Source organism: Melozone crissalis, unplaced genomic scaffold (genome assembly GCF_028551555.1).
Source record: "Melozone crissalis strain CALT ecotype California unplaced genomic scaffold, PUWL_Pcris_2 ptg000027l_1, whole genome shotgun sequence".
Taxonomy (NCBI): domain Eukaryota; kingdom Metazoa; phylum Chordata; class Aves; order Passeriformes; family Passerellidae; genus Melozone; species Melozone crissalis.
Window position 1 is genome coordinate 73798357 of NW_026535805.1, and position 24157 is coordinate 73822513.

At 39.0% G+C, this 24157-nt stretch overlaps 1 protein-coding gene across 2 annotated transcripts in view; it reads left to right on the forward strand.

Annotated features, from left to right (window-relative positions):
• UBE3D (ubiquitin protein ligase E3D) overlaps positions 1–24157 on the forward strand; it is a 98499-nt gene that overhangs the window by 62246 nt on the left and 12096 nt on the right. Inside the window, exon 11 of one of the 2 annotated variants that reach the window (XM_054280388.1) lies at positions 3756–3763. In XM_054280388.1, coding sequence (XP_054136363.1) covers positions 3756–3763 — 8 coding nt within the window. Of the gene's footprint in view, positions 1–3755; positions 3764–13213; positions 15241–24157 lie in introns of those variants that run through there. The other variant, XM_054280389.1, reaches the window with a different exon arrangement.

The following is a 24157-nucleotide window of genomic DNA, read 5'->3' on the forward strand; positions in this document are numbered from 1 at the left end:
GCTGTGCCAGTGAGTGGGGTCAGTCTGACCTCTGCTTTAGAGTGTTAACTTGCATTTCCCATTCTTGCTGCTCTTCTGACATGCTGGGATAGGAATCTGAGGAAGAGACTGGTTCAGAAAGGGTTTTGGTCTGGATTCTGTGCTATCACATGTTTATCCTAGCTTCTGTGAGCAGTTTTTACTTCACAGACTCACAGTAATTGGTCTGGTTTGTATCTGGGACCTCATGGAATTCTTGTATTTCATCAAATTTAGTCCTGTGATTGCAGATAACATTATGGATCATCAATGGGTCAACCTCTGTCTTAAGATCCCCCTGGTTCCTTGTACAGCCCTTCCTTTAGGACAGCAAATTAACTTTCAATTGCCATTAATTGATACATTCATCAAAATTTTCCAAATCTGTCCTGATAGAGAGTAAGTATTTAAAATTGTCTGGTGCCTATCAGAGGCAGGAATCCAAAAGCTATTTATGAGTCTAGGTTTGACTCCTATAAGCACTTCACCACATGAATAATTGCCTCCCTTGGACAATAGAGGTGTTCCAATGTGTGTACAGAATCAAAGATCCACTTTGATTCAAAGTTCAACTTTGGAATAACCATGTTATTGTTGGGGAAATCATTAGAATCAAAAGGACGAGGAAGTTTGTCTCTGGCCAAAATTGTTTTTTCAGTATTGTTTTCAAAGAGAATTCTCTGTCATAACTTGTTTTAAAATCTTTCTTACTCTCTTGCTAATTTAATAAACTTCGCTCTCGTGGGTGACTACTGACAAGAAATACTTAGAAAGGATGCAATTTAAATGTACTGAAGTCAAAGTTAATTGCATTAAACCTTCTTAAAATGCAAGAATCATATAATACCAGGAAAATAAACATCTAGCATGCAGAAATTACATTACTACATTCCTTCTCTCAGTTCTACAGACAAGCTTTTTCATAATGAAATACATAAGGGACTTGAATATAGTTTAGACAACCATTTTAATTTCTTACAATGTTCTCAGTCAAACTTTTGACATTTAAGGTTCAATCATGCTGAGAGTTGCCAGAGCTGAGGGCTCATGCTGCCCATGGAGAGCCTTCCTGGTATCTCCATAGTTAAATTTTATTTATTTTATACACCATGTCCTACTCTCACAAGAATATGGCAATAAACATAGTAGTAACAAACCTCATACATCTTTCAACACCTACTTCCCCACAGATCTTTGCTTTTAAAAGTCTTCACTTTATTTACTTTTACTTTAGTATGAATTAATAGTAAACCTTGATGAAAAGAGGTTTAACTTGCAGGATTGATGTTTGAGCACAGTCTGCTTTCAAAAAAACAAACTACTTGAAAGCTTTTATCTTCAATTATCTTATTGCTACAGGAAAAATATTCTGAAAATGGTAAATACTGTATTTTCTTATGAAGCTTCAAGGTCAGTAATGGTTCTTTTTACCAAGAAAACATGTTTTCATGAGTTTGAGCCTTAAAATGGGTGATTTCAGCTCTTTTTCTGGTTGCAGCTGGCAAAAGAATGTGCTCAATCCCTAGAAATAAAAATCAGTTTGACCTAGTAACGGCTATAGGGATCTTAGAGACCAGAAATGCACACTGTAAAAATACCTGATATAATTTAGGAGCTTAAATCTCACTGAGAGTGGCCTTAAAATCCTACATCCTTTAGAGGCTTTGAAAATGTTTTATTACCCAGCAGTATTTACTGAATGTTTGGCCATTTAATAGGCATCATGAGATTTTACAGGAACGGGATGACCTGGGACCAAAGGACAGCCCTGCTCAGACTCTGTTCCCCTGGGAATGAATCATAATAGGAGAAGATGTTTTCTGAAATATCCCTTCATTATTGTGGTTTTGTTTTTTTCTGTGTGTCTCTCTGTTTCACAGGATAGAAATTAATGCCTTATATATTTTTTTTTCCCTTCATCTTCTTGGTTTGTGCTTTTATTGTAGCCATATCATCTTCCAAACACCTGTTCCTGTTTTAACTCAGTCTTAATCTCTTGCCAAAAGCTGAACTCTGGTAGGAACGCAGTAGTCCCAATAAGGTGTTAAAAATAAAATAGTAGTTGATACTTAAATACCCATTTATATACACAAACAAATTAATCCTCATACCTCATGCAGGGAGGTATTTATTCTCACTCCAGTTTTAATTGCCAGGAAGCAAAGAGAGAATTTAAGCAGCTAATTTTCCGAACTTGCTTTTTTTTCCATGAAGTTTTCAAAAGATAATCTAATGAAGAGATGTGTTCAACCTATCTAGTTTCAAAGTGTTACATAACAGTGCCACATTCTCCTTTAATCTCCTCTACTGCTTTCTTTAGAGTTATGGTTCGGATTGCATGTAAAAATAAAGATTGTGTATAAATGTGAGCATATAACCAATCTCTCAATAAAAGATATAATTTATTTCTGTTCTCTAATGCACCCATTTTATGTCATGTTCCCTCTGCCCCACATCTTACTGGCATGTCAAGTCATATGTCAGGTAACATTTGGGTTTGGTATGTTGAGAAATGGGTGTGCACACAAGAGATGGCCATGTCTGACACTGTGGCAACATTGAGTATGTGACAAGATATCCCAGAAATTTCAGCATGGCATCACAGTGTGCTCTGCTCCTGTAGCATTTGCTGAGGGAGACTCTTAGAAACCCAGTTTACATCTATGTACTGATTTCTATGACATAACTAACTATAAACATTGCAGGATATGAAGAGGGTAGACTATTTCTTGGCTTTCAGGGTTTGGTAGATTTTCTTTTTAGATAAGAAATGTAACAGTTTAGAGACAAAAGCAAAATTAAACTGCAATTATACCCTCCAGGCCATCAGCAAGTAGAGTATTAACCAAAGTAGTTGGCTTGTTTCCTTGTGGCCTCTTTGTTTGTAAAGCGCCTTACCACAGTAGTATTTAATAAATCTTTTCCTAACAATCTGTTTGAAGGCAGAGCATGAGACCTCTGGTGCTGCTCTATAATTTTCTGTGTCAGTTTTACCTCTCTATTGGGTTTTCTAAGGCATTTCAGTGTAAGAGATGAGAAGGTTGTCTTATGATTGGCCTCAAACAGACTCTGAACAGGGACCTAAATTTGGACAAAAAGAGAAAGACCGATTTTCATTAAATTAAAGTTCAAAGATGCATTGACCTACAACATTAATATCTAATATCTCTGTCATCTTGCCATCGTTAGAATCCAGGAGATAACTGTATTGCTTTTACACTGGGAGTTAAGGAGAGTGGGAGGGAAGCCCAAATAATTTCTTTGGTTGGTGCCTGCATGATAGCCTTGTTAATGCACCCCAATTGTATCTCTTTTATTTAGTGCAAATGCTTCCCTACACTTCAGTTCATAGCAAGATATACTGCTTTCTCCTCCTTTCTTCTTAGGTTTCCTGTTCAGTTCCTCTTTATCTTTGCACCATGCTTCTTCTAGACCTGAAATAAGCTTAGCCTGCTGTTTTACTCCTATAAAGGGCAAGGAAGTTGAGGGGAGAAAAAAGACAAGAAACATAAGCAAGGAAAGACATCTCCAGCCAGGCCCTGAAGGGGATTCTGACTTCTAGATTTTACCCGCTGCTGCAGCTGGGAAACAAATAACTATTTTTGTAGTAATCTTTTCCTGGAGAAATTGTGAGCAAGACTTTATCTTCTACTGCAGTATATCTGACATTGTGCAGGTTGGAGGTAAATCCTGATGAAAGGTGTGTTGTGTGTGTTTAAAGGAGAAGGATTGATTAGGAGTAGTGGTTAAAAATAGGAGAAAGACAATTTGAGTTACTGTGAGGAATGATTCAATAAGAGGGAGTAATAGAGAAAATGTTAGTTTATGGTGAGGGGATCATTTGAGCTAGAAAATGAAGCTGGTAATAGAAAAATATATTATTCATTTTTCTGATTTGTATGATGCAGCCCTTGAAAGTCACCTTTCTGTTTTAGAGTGTGCTACAGTATTTCATGTCTAAAAGGAGAGGAAAAGACACATTTTCTGGCTTTGAATCCAGCTGTGTTACAGTGTAATAAAGACCTGAAACCAGTTCTTCTCTTTCACATATGTTAGCACTTCCCTCTCTTTAAGACATAGTAGCATTGAAATAGAGTACAAGGGTATTTTGATGAGATAGGATGCTTCATAAATTTTGTTGCAGAGTATACCACCTAAGAGCATCTAATTGAGAGCAACAGCCATGCAAATGACCAGAACATCCCACATCTGGGTAAGCCAGCATCTAATCAAAGATGTAAGTGCATTGTGTGCTGTGAAACACACCTGACATGCACCATACTTTATCAGCTTAATTTTGAGACAGGAGATTCACTGTTTAAGAGAGGTTATGTGGCCACTTAGCTCACCCTATTTATTCTCTATGGATTACATACTATTCACTTGCTTCATGGTCAACAAAATAAATCCATATGTTTCTCTGTTTAGCCCTTTGTTTTATAATACAGCAGGCTGTTCATAGTGCCTTGTTCAGGGCTTTTTTTATCCTCATCTTCAATGCAGAAATACTATAAAAAATGCAGCTGCTGAATGCCACAGCAGCACCAGTGTGTCAGTTCTTTCCCTTTCAGGGGAAGATACAGCAGGATATTATTGATTCTGATCAGTTGAAGCAGATTCCCAAGAGTACAGGGAAATCTAGTGGCATGAGAGCTGCAGAAACAGAGCCAAGGCTCAGAGTGACATGGCTTTCAGGGAATCGTGCAGGAGCCAGTCCTGCTGTGACAGCAGCCTGTGAGCGTGGAATGGCCCACTGGAGAGCAGGGGTGGCAGACCCACCCTCCTGCAATTCAGCCTCATGACAAACCTTTCAGCAAGGCTGAGAAGTTTTTAGAAACTGCATCATATGTTTAAATTTGGGCTGTCAGGCATTAATTTCTTCACGTCTCTAGCTTTAGGATGCAGCTAGCATGCAGTTAATTGACACAGCAGCTTGCAGTGCCTTGTTTGTTTTAGGTTAACCTGTGTTCACAACTGCCATGAATATATGTGCTTAAACAAATGTTTTTCTGCAGCAGTTTAAAACCACTTGATGCAGAAACATGTGCTGCTCTGACTGCATGATTAGTTTTAAGTTTGGAGTCTGGTGACTACTGCAGTAAAAACCAAACCTCATCTGGTGTTGACTAAGAAAATCCCAAATTCCATGAGGTTTTTTAGCTCAGTTTGCTTTGTATCAGTAATTGCAATGTAACATTAGTACCCCAATTACACACTCTGTTATGGTTTACATTCAAGAAAGTGTGTGTAAGACTAGCAAAGGTAAATAATACTCCTATTTCTGTGCCTGTCTTAATCATGGTACCTCAAGAAATAACATCTGCCATGGAAATAAAAATAGTACAGGCTAATGAGGAAGAGTTGGCAGGAAACAAAATAAAACCATGAAGTTTTGTGGCTCCTAGATGTAAAGAAACAAAAAGATTAATAGGCATTTCATCCTGAAATAAAACAAACTCAAAAAAACTTTTCCTTTTTTCACACGAAGAACTACTTGATCTAAAATGTTAAAGAATTACTTCTCTTCATATCAGCTAAAAACATGCAGAGATTTATTTTCTACTGTTTTTGCAACTGCCAGTGGTTTTCTCTCTAAAGCTTTGGCAAGTTTCATCATGCAACTGTTAACAATAGCAAAGTGATAGCTTGCAGTAGACATGCACAGCCTGGTACTCTTAAGAGGAATCTCTTGCTTTTTCTAATTTATCTCTGTCACATTTCAAATCTAGCTTCATTATTATAAGAAATGAATACTTTAGGAAGGATTAGGTTGAAAGAATGCATGCTGATTTATAGATGGGTTTATTTCTTAAATCCTGGAGGTACATTATCAGATTGAGAAATCATATTTAAAGAAGGAAACCCTTGCTTTTGTTGAAATGAATTCCACTAGAAATTGAATGAAAGTAATCTAATTCTCTTTCTGCTTGGTTGTTTTGGGTGTATTTCACATTTTCTCCAGCTTGGACAGAAGTGATTTATCTGAGTGGTGTTCTAATCAGTTTCTTCCTGCATTGAAGACTAGAAAGCCCAGAGATGTACAGTGCCTTTCACATTGTACAGTGGAGGACTTACCTTTCCCCAGCCTTCTGGGAGTTCTGGGGAATTTCACTCTTCAGATGATAGGTCTGCTGAAGCCAGGCTCTTCCCACCTTTCATTGCCACCTCTGTTCCTCTGCTTCTGTGGTAGCATTGCACTGACCAAAATTATGTTTCTTGTAAGACCTTAAAGCTGTTTGAAGCACATACTCATTGAGATGTGAAATTCCCTGCAGATGTCTGCTAAAGAATGACCTTGACATCCTGTGGAGTGAGTGAGGTAAAGAGTCCTTCACAGAATGCCCCCTCCTCCCTACCCAAACCTGAGCCCTGTAGGGGTTAGTGGGTCAGACTGCAAAGCCACCATTCCATATCCCTTTGTTCTTCAACCCAATTTGCAGGGTTTTAGTTTGCTGGGATAGCATGGTTCCACAATCTGTGCTTCATTACTGCCTTCATGACATGGTCCTGCAGCACAGTGCTGCTGTGTTTGTCTGAGAGAGTATGCCAGATGTACTTTAGTTTCTTTGAAACTTGAGCATGATAGTGATAGTCTTGAACACTTTTTAGATTGACCCTACACATTAGTTTTGTTATTTCATTAAATATTTTAAGCTTGGCTTGTACAACTGTATCTGTTCTGTCAATCTGTAGTATTGTTTTAGTAACCTTTTCAAGGGACTTGTATTCTTCTAGAGACTTTTTTTTCAAAAATTTTTGTTTCTATAGTAAAATGCTTAAGACATACCAGCCTAGTGATATGAAGCTATGGTGCTTTGAACACAGGCTGATGTTCCCTTGGTTTTCTTAGACCAAAAATGTAAAGGAAGGGTAATTAGATGAAACACTTTTTCATGTTCTGGTGCATACTCAAAACCAGACTTCTCACTGCATGGCATTTAAAGCATGTTGGGAAACTTTCCCCTGTGTGAGAGAACATAAAACAGTTATTGTTGACGTGCTGTGTGAAGTGGCTGCCATTGATGGGCTGTGGAGGGGATATTAGAGCAGCCAAACCTGCTTACATGACCTCCATGCCATAGGAGAAACAGGCACTGAGTGACCCAAGGTTCAACTATTATCACAAGAGCCTGGAGTACAGAAGAAAAAGAGCTAACCATCAGTGTAACAGAGACACCTTTGCTGCTGGAGCATAGCCAGTGAGTTTGCAGGCTACCAGGAGGCCCTGTGGGACAAGTACATAGTGTGCTGTCAAGGTAGGATCATCTAAATGATTGATGGGTTCCATCTTCTTGGAGGTCTTTTCCAACCATAATGATTCTGTCTCTGGCTCCTCTTATTCTTCTAGTAGCGAACATGCTGCTTTACTCTCCAATTTCCTCTAAAAATGCCTTTGCTCTCCCCAAAAGCTACCCCAGAGATCTTGGGGTAATATGCAACAGCTTGGTAACATTCAAGGCTGGAAAAGACAGCTGCTTTTTTATGGGTCTCTGGATTCAGTAGGAGCAAGTGTAAATATAGCAGTTAATGTTCTCTCACGTCTCTGCTCATCTAATGCCATCTGCTTTGTGTCCATTCATTCACACTGGTGCCAAATGTATTTCTGGAACAGAGTATTTGGGCATCTGCAGGCTTGATCCCAGATTGTTAGGTGAGAACAAATATATAAACTGTATGGTGTGGGTAGGCAGGTGAACTCTTAAGATTTAATGTGGCTATTTATAACCAGCTATTGCCAGTAGTTGCTAATCCACAGGGTAATGGTAACAGTTATAAGTTGTCACTGCTTCTGGTGGTGGTGCAGGAATGGAAGGAGCACTGTTTCCCCTCTGGGAAAGACCTTATCCCTTTGTCTGCTCTGTCCCTTTTCAGCACCTGTGGCCATGCCAAACTTCTCACAGAGTTTATCAGAAATCAAATATTTATAGAGCTGGGACCTAGGCATGGTGCAGATGCTTTAACTCTCCCACTCGTTGATCTGTCTTTATTTTACAGGAGTGAGAAATGTGTCACGCAGGGTTATGGCCTTCTCTGTCTGTTTATGCACATTGTCCCTGTAGTGGCATTAGTGCATTATTAAATATGGGGATAAGGGATATGTAGGTTCAGTTATACTCACACAAACATGTTTATATCACTTTCTCTGAGTCTTTTTCCAAGGTCTTTTTCCAAGTGTACTCTATGTACAGGACATCTTGACTGCAATATAATTGCAACCACACAAGCAGTTGTACTTGCTGTAGTTATTAAGGCTTAAGCCATAACACTTAGCACTAGCCATAACATTTGTAGCAATACAAATCTGGATGAATTAGACTGGTCTGAGGCTTTGAGTATATGTTATCTTTCAAATCCAGCTGTACATGTGGAAAATACCACTATCCTCAGCTTTTCACTCTCATTTCCACCAGAGATTTGTCTCTCCCCTGTGATCTGCCAGCAGAATTGTTTGTGCAAGCCCTCCCTTTCTTGTTTCTAGGATAAACCCATCCATTTAATACAGACCAGAGGGCAGAGTTTGGTGTAACAGTCTGATTTCACCAGACTGTAGGAGAAAGTCTGAAGTGGTCTTTTGTGGGGATAGAGGAATAGTAACTTGCAGCAGAGAGACACCATGAGCCTGTGAGATTAGTATCATCCAGCACAGCTGGATCTAGGAGCAGAGGTCTGCCCACAGCTGTCCTTGTCTTTTTGGGAAGGTTATTCTCTTCCTGTGCACATGGATAGCATGGCATTGCTTGATTACCTGTCAGCCTTGAGTGGAAATAAATACAGCATTTGATGTTGATTGTAGGCTGTAGCCTTGCTGGTGTGTAATCAGCGTTTCCTCTGCAGTCGTTTCATCACGCCTGATTTCACACTAGCACATGTGCAGGATTAAAGCATGGGTATCTGTCTATATACAGACTGCCTCTTGCAGTAGAGATGATTTAAGATAGCCATGTAAGTTGTGTTCTTCTAAAACACGATGTAGCATTATGAATTGGGCATGGTAGTGTTTAAAAATTGGCCTAATGTTCAAAGAAGACAACAGTAAAATGTCTTTTATACATTTAAACTTGAGGTTTGAGCTGGTGGTGGTTTTTTATTATTTGTTGTGCTGTGGAAAAAACCACAGCAGTCATATTTCAGGAAGCATTCAGAGATTTAATTTCTTCTGCTGAAACTGAAGCATACATAACTACTTCCAACCCACTATTTTCCTTTATAATTATGCAGAAGTAAACTGAAGTACAATTCCCTCTCTAAAACTAAAGAGAAATTCTGTATCTTCTACATACTTTTATTTAGCTCTTAGGAGAGATATAGGTATTTAAAATCCTTCATTGTCAGCTTTGAGAGACATACATAAGGATTTTTATGTGCCGTTCACTTGGACTCCTTAAAAGAGAGCAACATAAGAACAGTTTCAAAACTTGTGTTACAACATGGGAATGCAACTTTTGACGTATTATTTCCTATTTTGTGGAAGTAAGAATCTGGCTCCTTGGATGGTTCTTGGAGCTGATTCAAAGACTGAACTTCTTTTTCCTTGCTTAGATGATTTGCAGATTGCATTTCTTTAAAATACGTTGTTTAGCTGCTTCTCTCACGCTCCTGCTTCTCTTACAGCAGTCATCCATTCTGCCTGCTCACCTAGTGTTAGCACTTGGTAGAAGAGATTTCTTTTCACCAGTTTCAGCCCTCTGGAACCACCTTCTTTTATCTCTAAATTCGTTAGGTCTCCATAGTTTAAAAAATATTTTAAGAAGTTGCAACTGTTTTCTTTCACCTTTTACTCCTCGGTGTTTAGACATATTTCACTTGACCAGGTTGCTCATGGCAAGTGGAGTTTGAATTAGATAATCTTTATGGGTCTCTTCCACCCCAAACCATTCTATGATTTTTCTGAGAAAGCCAAGAGAGCACATCTTCTAAAACTGAGCATCAGTACCTGGATTTCTTAAGTTGTCCTGACTCCGAGAGATTTTTAACAAAGCTGATGCTGCTTTATTGTTTACTGAAGGAGTAATCTGAGCACTTTAAGAAGGGGACAATGTGCTGAGGTAAGGTCAGTAAAAAAACTGATTAGAACTGACTTTTATTCTGAATTTAGTAATAAGCCTTTGTAGATGAGATAAGTGTTCGGCACATTGTTTTTCTTTCAAAATCCTCTCATAGCAGTGAAATACTGGATGTGCAGATTGCTGAAAGCATTGCTACTAAAGCTGGAAGAAGCTAGTAGTTGTCTATCTTGTAGAGAATGTATCCTAATAGATGGAAAACTGGGGGAAAACCACATGGTCCCATTTTCCCAACCTATAGTAATTCATTTATTATGTAGAACATATAATTTACTGCTGTTTAGATATCCAGCTGCATCTACAGTAGCATTATAATAAAGGAATATTTTATAAGCTTTATATTGAACTTTGGATGGATAAGGTGAAACTTCCTAAGTGGTTTCGTTTCAGTTGATTTTGTTTGGAAGTACTTTAGTGGGTTGCAGTTGGTTTTTAAACAGCTTGATTTGCATTTTTTTTTGCTGGTATGTCAGCTGTAGGAATGATCTAATATGCTCTTTTCATTCACATTGGTAGTAAATATAAACACAGACAGTAATAATTTATTACTTTCGTTGCTTTTCAGTTTATTGGGCAGTAGGAGAGCCTAGCAGTCTAGGGTAGCATTATGCTGCAAATAACTCTCTCAAAGGAGAAGAAAAGTGTGTTTCATGCATTATAAAATATAGCAAGCAGTCAAGTTAAACAAATATATCCACTCTAATGGCACTTCAAAACTGTGTATCAAAGGAGTCTGCAATCTCAGGTAGAAAAATCTGCTTAAAATTTTGAGTCTTGTGTATTGAGATGGTTATTGCTTTTCTTATTCTTCTATTTTTTTTCCTTGCAATGCAAGGACAAATCTCTTGCACTGTTAATGTCACTGTGAGTTTTGTCTTTGATTTGACTGGTGCCAGGGTTTCATCTGTAGCCTGTATAACTTATGACTCTTCCACAGAGCTAAAATTTTACATTTGCTCATAATTATGTCTCTATTAATCTGAGCAACTAAGTCATGAGAAAGGTGACAAGCATATTGATTTTGCTTTCAATTTTTGTCTTTGAGGATGGGAATCTTTGGCATAGTGGATAAATTTCCCTATATGTTGAGTAGTCTCTAACTTTTGCAACACCCCTTGGTTGAGCTGACAGAAATTATTTTGATGTAGCAGCTTACTGCTAGAAAATGCTGATGAAGCTGAAAAACACTTTATGGGCATATGTCAGTGTGGTGAGATTTGCATGGGAAAGGCAGGCCAATTTCCACCCTTGATGAGCCAGCTGATTGTTGGCATGGTTTGCCTATAGACATTTCTGAAAATTTGTGTTCTTTAAATCATAGAATGGTTTGGGTTGGAAGGGGCCTCAGACATCATCTCATTCCAGTCTCCCACCACAGGCAGGTTTACCTCCCGCTCAAATGGTTGCTCAAAGCCCCATCCAGCCTAGCCTAGAGTACTTCCAGGGATGGGGCATCCACAATTTCTCTTGGTAACCTGTTCCAATGCCCCACCATCCTTATAATAAAGAATCTCTTCCTTCTGTTTAATATAAGACATGAAATTTTTTGTTTCTGAATTTTAATTCCAGTTCGGAAGAAGAAAAGAATTATTTGGAAATGTGGGAGATTTCAGGGATCTCAGTTGTGTTGCCTGTACAAACTCTTTCATGCAGTAACTGCAGTGTTCTACTGGGTTATTGCTGTTAGTCTTGGAGTAGCAAAAGAGTGTTCAGGAAGTGAGTTTGGATGGTATTTTTTTTTCTATTCTTAACCAAGAATTGTTGTCATGTCCCATTTATGCCTTGTAGATGTTTTATTTAGACATGAATCCTTTGTGTGACTGATTCTCTGAGAACCATCTTAGATTTGTTAAAAATGTTTTGGTTTTTTGGTTTTTTTTGTTTTTTTACATCCTTTATAGCAGACATATAACTCTCTTAAACATACTTTGGGCACAGTATCCAAAAGGAGTGTTTGAGCTCTGTTTTATCCTCTGTTCTGAATACTCAGTGATACTTTATGCTTGCATTTAATTCCTTCTGGTTGATCATGCTTCATGACTTCTTTTGTCACAGCATCAAGTAGAGTGGTGGTTGAGGGTCATCTCTGAAGATCCAGAGTTGTAATTGATGGTAATTTTAATCTTCACTTAAGTGACTGTTGAAAGCTCTTGCAGAGAACAAAGAGGAAGTGTCTGTCTCAGAAGTTCTTTTCTTGTATGTTTTTCATCAGACAGGAGGAATAGGTTGTATCTTTTCAGAAGACAGTTGTGTAACCTGGTGGTCATTTTTCTTTCTTCTTGCATTTTTGCGAAGGCATCTGTACATCTGTTTTTCTGTTTTTGTGATCAACAAGAAATATGTGAAGCAATCTCTTTATCAGATAAGAATCTGGATGTGTCATTTCCAGTCAGCTAACTTAACTTTCTGCATTAGTATACTGCATGTCCTGAAGAAAGCTAAACAAAACCAAAGCCATACAGGAGAAACTGCTGCATGCGTGTGACCAAGAACAAATGAGTTTGGGACAGCAGAAATCCTATAGATCACTTGTATTTGATAGATCACCTTCCCTCTAAATAGCTGTTAGGCAGTGCACTTAGGGCAGTAAAGAGAAGAGGTACATCATTTGCTATCTTCTGATCATATACAAGTATTTGTCTTCTCCCCTCTGGTAAGATTTTGGTTATTTCAAAATGTAAGACATTTTTCTTTATGACTTTGGACTTCTTATTGTGACTTTGGAATCAGGATTTGACTTAGAGTGACAGCACTGTTCAAATAAACTAATATTCAGACAAAACTGGGAATGTATCAAAGATTTAATCAAAGCAAGTTTCAAAATACTGTCAAATAGCCTTTGAAGTTAGATGAGATAAACATTCTTTGTTATTCTGGGGGAAGAAAACATTTTAGTTCTACAATGCAGGCAGTGCTTGAGCAAAAAAAGAAAGTTTGGGAATTTTTTGGTGACTTGTTAGGTAGAGAAGAGGTGGGAAAATAGCAGTACATCTTCTGTTTTCTGATTGCACTAGTGTGTCATTAAATAAAAAGATTATTATAATATATAATTTCTATTGATACAAAGAAGCATCTTTGTTTTACCTGTAGTGTTGAAATTAATCACAGTATTTTTTTGCTTCCTTTTATAGGTTGCCTTTTTGAAGATGTGAAGAACGAAGATACCTGTGTTGAAAACTGTTGTTAGATTTATTTTCAGGAGAAAAGTGTACAGATAACTTCCAATAGTGGGACTTTTAGAAGAAAATCCCCTGGCCATACAAAAGAAAATGAGGTGGGGTGGGTTGGTGTGTTTTTCATATTTGAATGTGTTTCAAAACCAAAGACTTGACTTTTGTATCCAGTGCATTCTTAGATGTCATTGGAAGAGTGACTTACCTGTCACTCCTGTGACATCCAGCTGGGGTGACTATTATCATGTCTTCACTGCTAAAAGGAAATTCCCTGTGTATCTTGTACTGCCTTTACCAGTTTTTGATAGCAATGTATATATCCTTAGGAAAGTTCACAACTGGTAGCAAATGTTTTAAAATGTCATGGATACTAATGTGAGTTCTTTACCTTCTTTTTCTGGTGAAGTTAAAAGTCCAGCTTTAAAATATAAAATCTGGTTTTTTGTAAAACTTACATGTTTATCATGTATATTGTTTCTGCATTAAAGTTTGCCTCTCTGGTGAGAGTGAAGGAAGACAATTTCTGCATACATCATATGATGTATGTTTTGAAGAATCAAGGTTTTATGGTTATTTGGAACAATAATTATTATTATTATTATTTCAAGGAAAGTTAACATGCCCTTTACTCATTAAATGATCCTAACATAGGAAGTGATCCTACAAAGTGTTGGACACCTTGATTTTACACATCCAAAGACCAGGAGCTGAGGCCTCACAACACCACTCTGGATATAATTTCTCTGTTATTATTTTCATTTTCAGTATTGAAGGAAGAACAAAATTATTCTGACTTCTGTATTCAGGGACTAAATTATCTAGCTCCAAGATATTTTGTCTATGCACCAATGTTGAGTCATTTTATGAATAAAATATTTTTTCTAAATTAGTTTGCCATTTGTTCTGCCTAATTTCTGTGACAGCTTCAGCTTCCCATGATGCCTTGAGAAGGCTGACCAAGAACAGAGGCTAGAGTTAAAGGATAAAGTAGATATTTATTAAAAGGCTTTGATGGATATACCTTGGGCAGTATAAGAGCTTGGCCAGGGCTACACCCAGGATGAACCCAAAATGGTCACCAGTCCAAAAAAATGGATGACCTGTCACGAGGTCTCACACTTTCGTAAGTTCTGGTCCATTTGCATATTGGGGTTAATTGTCCAATTACACCTTCAGATAATGAAGTCCCATCCTTCTTGTTTGCTCTCTTCAGATCACAGTTGTTTATGCTTTTGGGCCTGAAACTTGTATAGATTGTCCTTGGTCTCAAGCTAGAAAAGGAATTGTTTTGTCCACCTACTCTGTGAAGAGAGCTTACTCACACTTAATATGAAGCTCAGAACTACACCCCTAGGCAGCACAGAGTCTGGAAAAAATGAATGCTAAAACTTAAGGCATCATTTCTCTTCTTTAGAGGCTTGACAAGGCCTTTACCTTGTCGAGTCTCTTTTTAAGTATCTGCTAATAATAGGTACTTAGTAACAGATAAGTAACAATAGTAAACAACTAAAAATAACAAACATCTAAAAATAATTTATATCTAACAACAGGTAAATACCTAAGTATCTAAGTATGACCGAGCAATTTGCAGAAGGAAATCATTCATACCACACCAAAGTATTGCATCTTTAAAATATTTTTCAGCCTATGGTGCTGTGATTTGTGGCTCCAATGGTGGCTCCAACATCCATATTTTGACAATAGCTGAACTTTCTCGTATTTCACACTCTGCACCCACTTTCCCCAGTAAAGAGGGGCAAGAACTTAGCGGGGGGACACGGCAGGGACAGCTGATCTGAATTGGCCAGGGGGATATCCTGTACCATACAGCATCAAACACAGCAGTGAAAGTGTGGTAGAGGAAGAAAGAGGGCGAGGGGTGTCTTCCAAGTTTGTGGCTGCTCAGAGAATACGTGAGCATTGGTCTGTTTGTGGGAGGTGATGAGTTACTGCCTTTGCATTGCTTGGTTCCATTTCTGTTTGATTTTTTTCCCCTCTTCCTTTATTAAACTGTTTTTCAATTCTCGGACTTTCTTGCTTTTTTCTTCCTGTTCTCTGCCCCTTTTTTCTTCCTGTTCTCTTCCTGTTCCTGGGAGAGGAACGCGGGCATGAGTGATGTTGGCTTGCTTATCTGCTGGCCAGAGTTGACCCACCACAATTGCAAGTAAAGTTGTGAAATTCCCAAAATAAAAAGAATTAATCTCTCTGTTCAAGCTGGCCTCCCATTTGGGGACATTTTCCTTCTCAATGTTCTCAGTGATCACGCTTGCCTGTCTGTGTCAGCAAGGCAGGGCAATTTGACACATTTAGTGTCATTTTTCCCTTTCTTTGATTCTAGCTCTGAGACCTCTACTGACGTTTAACTACTGAAATTACTGGAAAATATCAGACCACATATGATAATATATAATTGTCTCTGATGTCTTTCCATTTGAAAATAGATTAATTTGGCCATGTTCAGAAAACAAATGCTCATGTGCTCTCCAGGTACCTGGCAATACATTATTCAGAACTCCTGTTTCTGTAGACAACTTTATTGGACCTTTTTTCTCCCCTCCTATTTTTTATGTCACGTTTCCTACTGAGCCAGTAGGGCATTTGAGGTTTGACAGGTTCATTTGACACTTTCTCGAAATCTCTCTGCTTTATAAAAGCAAAACTTGGCCTTTGTTATCTTTGCAGTGAACCATGGGCCCTTGTAAAAAATGGACTTATGTTCAGAAAGACTGTTGAGCTCCCCTCTCACTTCTTCTTTGACCCTTGCCTCTGCTGCTCTTGCCTCCATTTCTCCCTCTGGTATGTCAGAGGGAGAGTATTTTATTATATATAATATTTTATTATTATATAATAATAATATTTTATTATTATATAATAGCAGAGTATTTTATTTTTTTTTGTTTGCTTATTAACATCAGCATTTTGAGTAGTAGTGTAATTGCAAAGTACAATTAGTTACTGTGTTATTTGTTTTGCATCCAGAGTTAGTGGTACATCTTAGTCTAGCTTAAATACCATGTTGGGATACAACCATAACAGAAAGTTTGTTTAGTTTTGAAGTGTGCAGACAGTAGCTCCATGAAGATGGAGAAGCAAGAACCAAGATAAGGGCTAGCCTAGAAGCTGGGCCCTTACAAAACATTTGGTCCTTATTGCTTGCCCTCTCTCTCCAGCATTTTTATCTCCTTCGGTCTGCATTACTCACTGCAGAAGCTGTCTTAGTTTTTGCTTTCTGTAGTTCCACACATGATGTTAGTCTTGAAGTAATAATAACTAACCAATGATCACCACCTGCATTAACTGAGATGTGCATCCTTTCCTAATGCAGTTGCCAAATACTGTGGGGCACCAAGAAGATATTTAAAATGTTAGCTTTAATTCTTGCATATTATTAGATTATAAAGCTGGCTATTGCTGTGGTGCAGAAAACATGCCTGTCTGTCAGACCAGTACTGTACTGCCATTAGCAACAGCAGACAGCAATATTGTTGCTGTCATTAATGGGTCATGAGGCAAATGCATTTGTGTAGGGCTTGCTATTACTTGTTAAAAAGAGTGGCCATTTAACTGGACTAGTAAATTGGCATACCAGATTGAGTCCCAGTGGGGCTCTTTTAATTCCAAAATTAGGGTGGCTTTCTTGCTTCATTTAAACCCCTGCTAGAGTAGGTTAGGATAAACTGAATAATAATAACAAATAATAATCAGAGAGCTGTACTGGCCTCACCCTGTCAGTTGGAGGGCAAGTTCTAGTTTGCCTCCATCTTACTTTTCTATGTAGATAAACTTTTGTATATAAGGAACAGCTTTAATTGAAATTTACAATAGATGATTCTGCTCTCAAACATACGGGGCTTAAATGCAAATGCTTTCCAGTAATTTTCTTTTTGTTTTGCTGCCTTCATCTTCATTCCTCTCAAACATCACTTTGTGGTTTCAATTTTAGACCTTATGTATACTATCATTCCTCTCCTAGCTGACTGCTCTCCATTATAAATGACAGATGACTTGTTTGAGGTACTGCTTTAGCTCATCAACCTCATTCCTTTTGGTTTTCCTCCATGGGATTTTGCTACCATTGAATCACTGTCAAAGAAGCACTGCAAAATCTGCAGATGAGCAAATTATAGAGACATTGAGCAACTCTTGTCTTTTGAAACAGCTTCAGTTTATTCATTCAGAGCAGGCTGAGTTGCCTCATAGCAGATGCCAGGGAGCATTTGGCAATGAATATCAGGAATTCTGCAGGTCCCCATGAAAATGGCTCAGTAGCAACATTCATGCTTTCGAATACCTGAGTGGGACTATGGGTGTTGAATAGCATGACATTTTTCTTGCTGTGGATAGCAACGGTTGGGTCCAGGTCCCACAGTTCTGTGGTTCTGTGTGTTTGGCTGGTGTTCTCTAAACATGGCAGTAGTGCTATTGTCTCACTGCCACATCTATAAGTCTATATTATGTGCTTTTAATAATTTCCTCAAGACTGCAAAGCATTTAATTATTCACATTCTTTTGTGGTAAGTGGGTTTTCTGCAGCACAGGCAGGATGGCACAGCTGCAGATGGGCTCTACCATGTCCCTGTGGCAGCACCACCAAAGAGGGGCTTGTGAAACAGACTTTACATCTTCATTACTGACACTGGGTTATTACAACCCTAGTGGGCTGGGCATCTTGTCTTTTACTGCGTGTGTGTCCTCACTTCTGAATCTCTGACTGTATCATAAGACTCACGACTTTCCCATTAGCAACAAGGTCATTTTCTCAGCAGTGCAGCTGGGAAAAAAGTCCCTGTGTGGCCATCAGCTGAATTGCACAGATCATCAGATGGCAGACCATCAAACAAAATAAAGCTGATGTAGCTGTCCCGAATTTAGTGGAGTTGTTGCCAATTTATATCAGCCAACGATGTTCAGTGTAACAGGAGGGAGATGGAGTCTCTTGTCTTCCCCTGTCAGTCCTGTTTCAGAATATAAAATTGGGTTGGCACATAGATAGGAACAGGGCTGACTATATCTGAGAAAAGCATGAAAACACATCTGGACAGATGGAGTCAGTTCCATCACCGAACCATCATAATTAGAGGGCGCTGCACAGCTCACAAGTGTTGTTCCTGCAAGAAGGGGCATTGGCTGTAAAAAAAACAGAGGAAAGAAATTCAGACAGTGCTCTATCAGCTCTGCATGATGGAGTCCTAGGTTAACAGGCTTATTGAGTATATCCATGATGCAATGGCTCTACTCTCAGCTTCTTTGTCAACCTCGTCAGAAGTTTCTAGTTTCTATCTGTGACTAACGGGAAGTATGACATGCAACAATCCAGTCATATATTTAGTGTAGGCTGTTTGTTCAGATTACTTGACTTGTCCTTTACTGGGCTTTGATTTATGTGGGCATAATATGAAAAGGGGAAGAACAATCCTTTGTCTGAGCTTTGAAAGAAAACTGAGGTATAGGACAATTTACAGCTTGTGCTTTGTTGCTGGAAGGAGGTTTTGTGAGTTTGTTGGAAGAAATATTCTCAAACACATGAAGCAAGATGAAAAAGCACTAAATTAAAAGCACCTTTTAAATGTATGGCTATTGGGAAGAAGATATGAGTTGCTATTTTAGTTGATTCACAGTAATTATTAAGATCATATTTTGTGGTTGAGATGCACAAAACGAGCTTGACTGTTGCAACCCCTTATCTCGGGAGCACAAAGAGCATTGTCTGTTCCAATCCAGCAAGCACAGCTCTGGCACTCAGGCAGCTCTCTGTGCAGGTAAACAAGGCGTGAGCGAGCCCCACAGAGGAAGGACATCACGCAGCAGAGGGCTCTGAGATGCTGAGGAGGAAAATATATTAACAGCCTGCCTGAAAGAGACATTTATTATGTCCTTAAAAGTTCTCTTTAGATTGCAACAGGCATATGAAGAAACATCTCTGTAAGCTGGGAGTTTTGGAATTGGCATTGTAATTTGTAAATAAAAACATATTTCCTAGGCTGGTTTTTTTCAATGATGTCATGAATGCAAAAGAACATCTTGTTGTACAGTAACACTGATTTATTTTGCAAATATTTCTAGTTACCTGTGGATTTATTAGTGAATGCATTACAATCTATACCTTCCTTGGCTTCTAGATTTTGACACTTGCTTAGCAGTAGTCACCATTTACACAAATGTATATTAGGTAGAAACTAATTGCAAGTTGTTATTACATTTACCAGAAGACTAGTAAATTAAGAAGACCTCAAACAAGCTGTTTGTTTTTAGTGCATACATTTTAAAGTGGATTTTTGTGTCCTACCTTACTAGGCAGATGTTACATTATTAGAACTAATAATTTTTATTTTCTCTGTAGAATATAATTTTAAAGCATTTTTGTAAGACTGGAATTCAGAACCTATGAGAGTTTTCCAACCCTTAAACCCAATCTCCTCTTATAGATGTCACTCTTCCATATGGCTCTCTCTCATATGACTACTTTCATATCCTGATCCACCCTAAAACTGATCAGTTCATTTGATTTTGGTATTTTCTGTCCTGCTACCCTTACTGAAAACCCGGCCCAAAGTCTCATTCTTCTGAAAGGAATCTTCAGATTTCTGAGGTAAGTGTATCCCCAGCTGTAGTGCACCTGTTTTTGTTGTGCCCACAGTATCCTTTAATGTAGGTTCTTAAACTCTATTCTGTGCTTAGGGAACAATTCTATCTCCTCAATGTTAATTTTATTAATGGTTTCATTCCCAAAGATAAAATTGGCATTCTACCAAATTCTGTGTTTGTACCTGCATGAATTAATCTCCATTGTGTGGGAGTGAGCAAGTTGTGCTTGAGGTGTGCATCTTAGCAAAGAGACATTGATACTTTCTTACTTCTTTTGGGAATACCTCACTTCATGTATTTGTGAGTGCTTCTCTTTTTTCTCAAATCTGCTGGAGGCTGGCTCACCCCAGCTCTTCTTCCCTTCCATTTCCAACTGTGGAGACCTAGAGAATGCCATTATTCTCTGGCAGAAGAATCCGATTACTTTGTAAGTGCATGATCTCATGCTTTGTGTGTTGATCCTTTCCTTAGTTTTTCTGATCCTCATCTTTATTTATGATGCTTCTGGCTGTCACATCAGCAAGGGTTCTTATAACATTTCTAGTGAAGCATGTCACTCTGCTATGGTCACTAGTGAACATGTTTAATAAGAACAGCTTATAGGCAGAACTACAATTCCCTCAAGCCATTTACTTCTCTTTTGGGTTTCTGCTGAGGAATTGAGCCCTGGAAGTTCATTTCAGACCTCAGTAGGAGTCAGGATCTTGATGCTGTCCTCCTGAGCCCTGTGCCAGGACTGATCTCCTAAGCAGAATCAGCCCTTCAGCTGTTATTGACACTCACTGGGCAGTACTTGTTCCTGACCATGCGTGAAGGACAAATGCTCTAGAATGGAGCCCCCGCTGTAGTAGAGAGGTGTTGGAGTATTATACACTTGAGCTATTAGGTAAAAACTGTAGATTATCTCATTCTTATTTAGCACTGGGTTTCTGGTCAGTTTGGGGTTGCTTTGTTTTATTTTGTTTTGTTCCAGAGGGGTTTGTTAATTTTAGTTTTTGGTACAAAAAGATTGAGACTTTAATAAGTAAATGCTCCTTAAAAAAAATGCAGTGTTACACTCCATCCTTCTGCTGTGAGTACCAAGCACAGCCTGATGATAAACTGAGATCAAGTTATGAGAGTGGGAGCAAGACAAGGGTCATGTTCTGATATTGTCAATGGAAAGTGTTGCTGGTCTGAGCTTGGATGCTGGATGTCACAACTTTGATAGCTGTGTCTATGGCATGGCTACAGGCAGGGCCTGGACGATTCAGACTTTTCCTGCCTGAGTGTATAAACTCCCAAAGAGATGTTTGACGGGCCTTAGACAGATCTGTGCTTGGTTTCTCCACATGTAATGTTATTTACATCATGGGCTAATAATACTGCACTATCTGCTGGGTAATCTTTATTTAAGTGCCAGCCCTCCGATCCGTCAGTGCACGCTGCGGGTTTGTCAGCGCTGCCGTCTCAGAGCAGCTTTGTGCCTTCTGCAGCTCCGGCAACACCTCACAAGTGTGACCCACACGGTCCCTGGCTCTCTGCAGAAAGGAGCTGCAAAGTGCCTGATTCCCTGATCTTGTGGGGGTAAGCATGGAGCTGTCGCTTTCTTGACTCAAACCTACAGCCTTCTTGGGGGCTCTGTTAGAAGAGGTGAGTGACAGAAGCGTGCCTAGGAGCAGAAGGGGTTTGGATTTGCCATGGTCCAGAGCTCCTGTATGCGGTCCCTCCATAAGTGAAGAGGCCACTGTGAAAAGTTTTTCTCTTGTGGGAAGTGCAATAGCTATCCCGAGCCCAGGTTTTCAGGTGTCTCGAAGAGAGGACTTTGAGATCATGGACTAGATTCAAAGCTCCATGAGACAGCAGCACAGACAGCAGCTGTTAGGTCACTGGCAAGTTTTATTTAAGTCTAGTTGGAAGGAACGTTTTTAATCTACAAGCTGTGTTTTAAAACATTTAGTATACACCACAATTTTTGCCCTGTCACTTAGTAATATTTCTCAAATGCAGGCTACACTGATCAGCCAAGGGCTGGTTGCTCTGTCCTCAGGATATTCTGCATTTCTCTGCCTCCATCCCCAGCTAGAAATGTTTTCTCTTGATTAAGCCCATTTCAGGTAGCAACCCATGTCAAGTGAGCTGTGTGGGCCTGAATATATGTATTGTTAAGGAGAGAGTCCCTGTTAAGATCTATGTATTGTAAGATCTGTGTGGGTCCGAGTTGCTCCAAACGAGCTACAGCTGCGAAGTCCTTAGTTGGGCAGCAGCTGTACCTCGTGGAAGTTAACTGGAATAAATAGGGGTGGGTCGAGAGCCCAGGAGGAGCCTATGAGAAGATACACTGAGAACTGTGCTGCAGAGAACAACAGCTTGGAACAGTATGGGACTTGAGAAATATGAATAACAGCAACAAGAATACAACAACTGGTCACCCTGACGTGATGAAGAACATGCAGCCAAACATCGAGAGAAGGTATGGAACCCCTTGACATCATAGAAGATAGGGCAGCCGAGACCTGTGGCAGCCTGAGAGCTGGGACTTTGGAATATCAGCCAGAGAGCTGGGACTATAGAAGAAAGGACAGCCGAGAGCTGTGGCAGCCCGAGAACTGGGACTGTATAGGGATATGTATATATTCTATGTATGTGTTTAAAGACAGCTGAGAGCTGTGGCAGCCTGAGAGCTGGGACTGTATGTGTATTGTAATTGTATAATTGTTAAAAGAAAAGGGGGGAAATGTGGGGGCCTGAATATATGTATTGTTAAGGAGAGAGTCCCTGTTAAGATCTATGTATTGTAATATCTGTGTGGGTCCGAGTTGCTCCAAACGAGCTACAGCTGCAAAGTCCTTAGCTGGGCAGCAGCTGTAGCTTGTGAAGTTAACTGGAATAAATAGGGGTGGGTCGAGAGCCCGGGAGGAGCCTATGAGAAAGACACACTGAGAACTGTGCTGCAGAGAGCAACGGCTTGGAACAGTATGGGACTTGAGAAATATGAATAACAGCAATAAGAATACAACAATGAGCCTTGTTCAAACAAAAGCCTGCTAGGGCTAGTGGCATGGTTTTATGAGGGGAAGGAGAGATGGATGAGCAGAGTTCCTGAAGATTAGTAACATGGTTTATATATTATATCATGTTCTTTATTGCTCTAATACATACACAACAAATGCCATGTGTACAGCTGCAGAAGGTAAGCCAAGCTATTATAAGTTATTAATTTAAAAATGATCCTCTAATCAAAGATGATACAGTGATGGACAAGGGGACATACACACTAACATTTGATATTTTCTGCCTTGAAGTTTTAATCACAAAATCTCAGCATGGGTGTTGGTATATATGAAAATGTTTTTGATTATTTAGAGGAAAGCAATAAGGAATTCTGGGATTGTCATGTGTTTAGACACAGCCTCTGAAACAACTTCAGAGACCAGTCTCTCTAGGTCACTAACTGCACCTTGTGCATCTGATTTCCTGAAGAACTCAAGATCAAAGGAGTTCAAGCAGTCTTAATACTGACATAATTCCTTGATAATAAAGCACAATTTTGGCTTCTTTTCCTTGTAATGAAATGATGTTGCACACATTGCAAAATTATGGTAATTTTATTTTCCTGTAATTCATAAAGAGAGTAATAGGCAAGCAACAATGCACTGGGGCATTTTATTAGGAAATGAAGGGTCATATTCTCTAGTTTTTCAGAATAGCTTTTCTTCTTCCCTCTGTGTTTTTGTTTTTCAGAATTGCATTGCTTTGGTACCATCTCACTTCTGCAAAAGGCAATTTTGTTAAATGTATCCCCAAATGCACTGATGAAGTTATAACTGTTTGGCAAGGGCTTGGAGACAAAGATACTGCTGTGAAAAATGAGTCTTGTCAAAAGAAAACTGATTTGTGAGCACAGAATGTGGACAACGTGGTCAATGTTATATTATCCATTTGTCTCCCACATTCAGGTATATCAACAATTCTGAGGTATTTTTTTTATGTATCAGGAGCATCTATATGGACTCTGTCCACCCTTCTTCACTGTCAAATTATATCAGAATAGAGATTTTTTTCCGTCTCTTCCCACTCTGGCTTTTGACTAGTGTAACTGGATATCCTGGGGCTTTGTGGCTGGCACTCTGGGATTTGGACACTTTGTTCCTCTTTGAGCATCTGCACCTGTCTATAGCTCTGTCTTTAATCTATGCCTACAAAATGTGAGAAAAGCACAGTCTAGCCTTGAAAGAGATATTCTGAGGAGAAACATATTAAAAGACTGTGAGTTTTAGGCTAAGCAGTCAAGGATTTAGTAGATGAAATATGGATTTGCTACAGACTGTTTCTAAA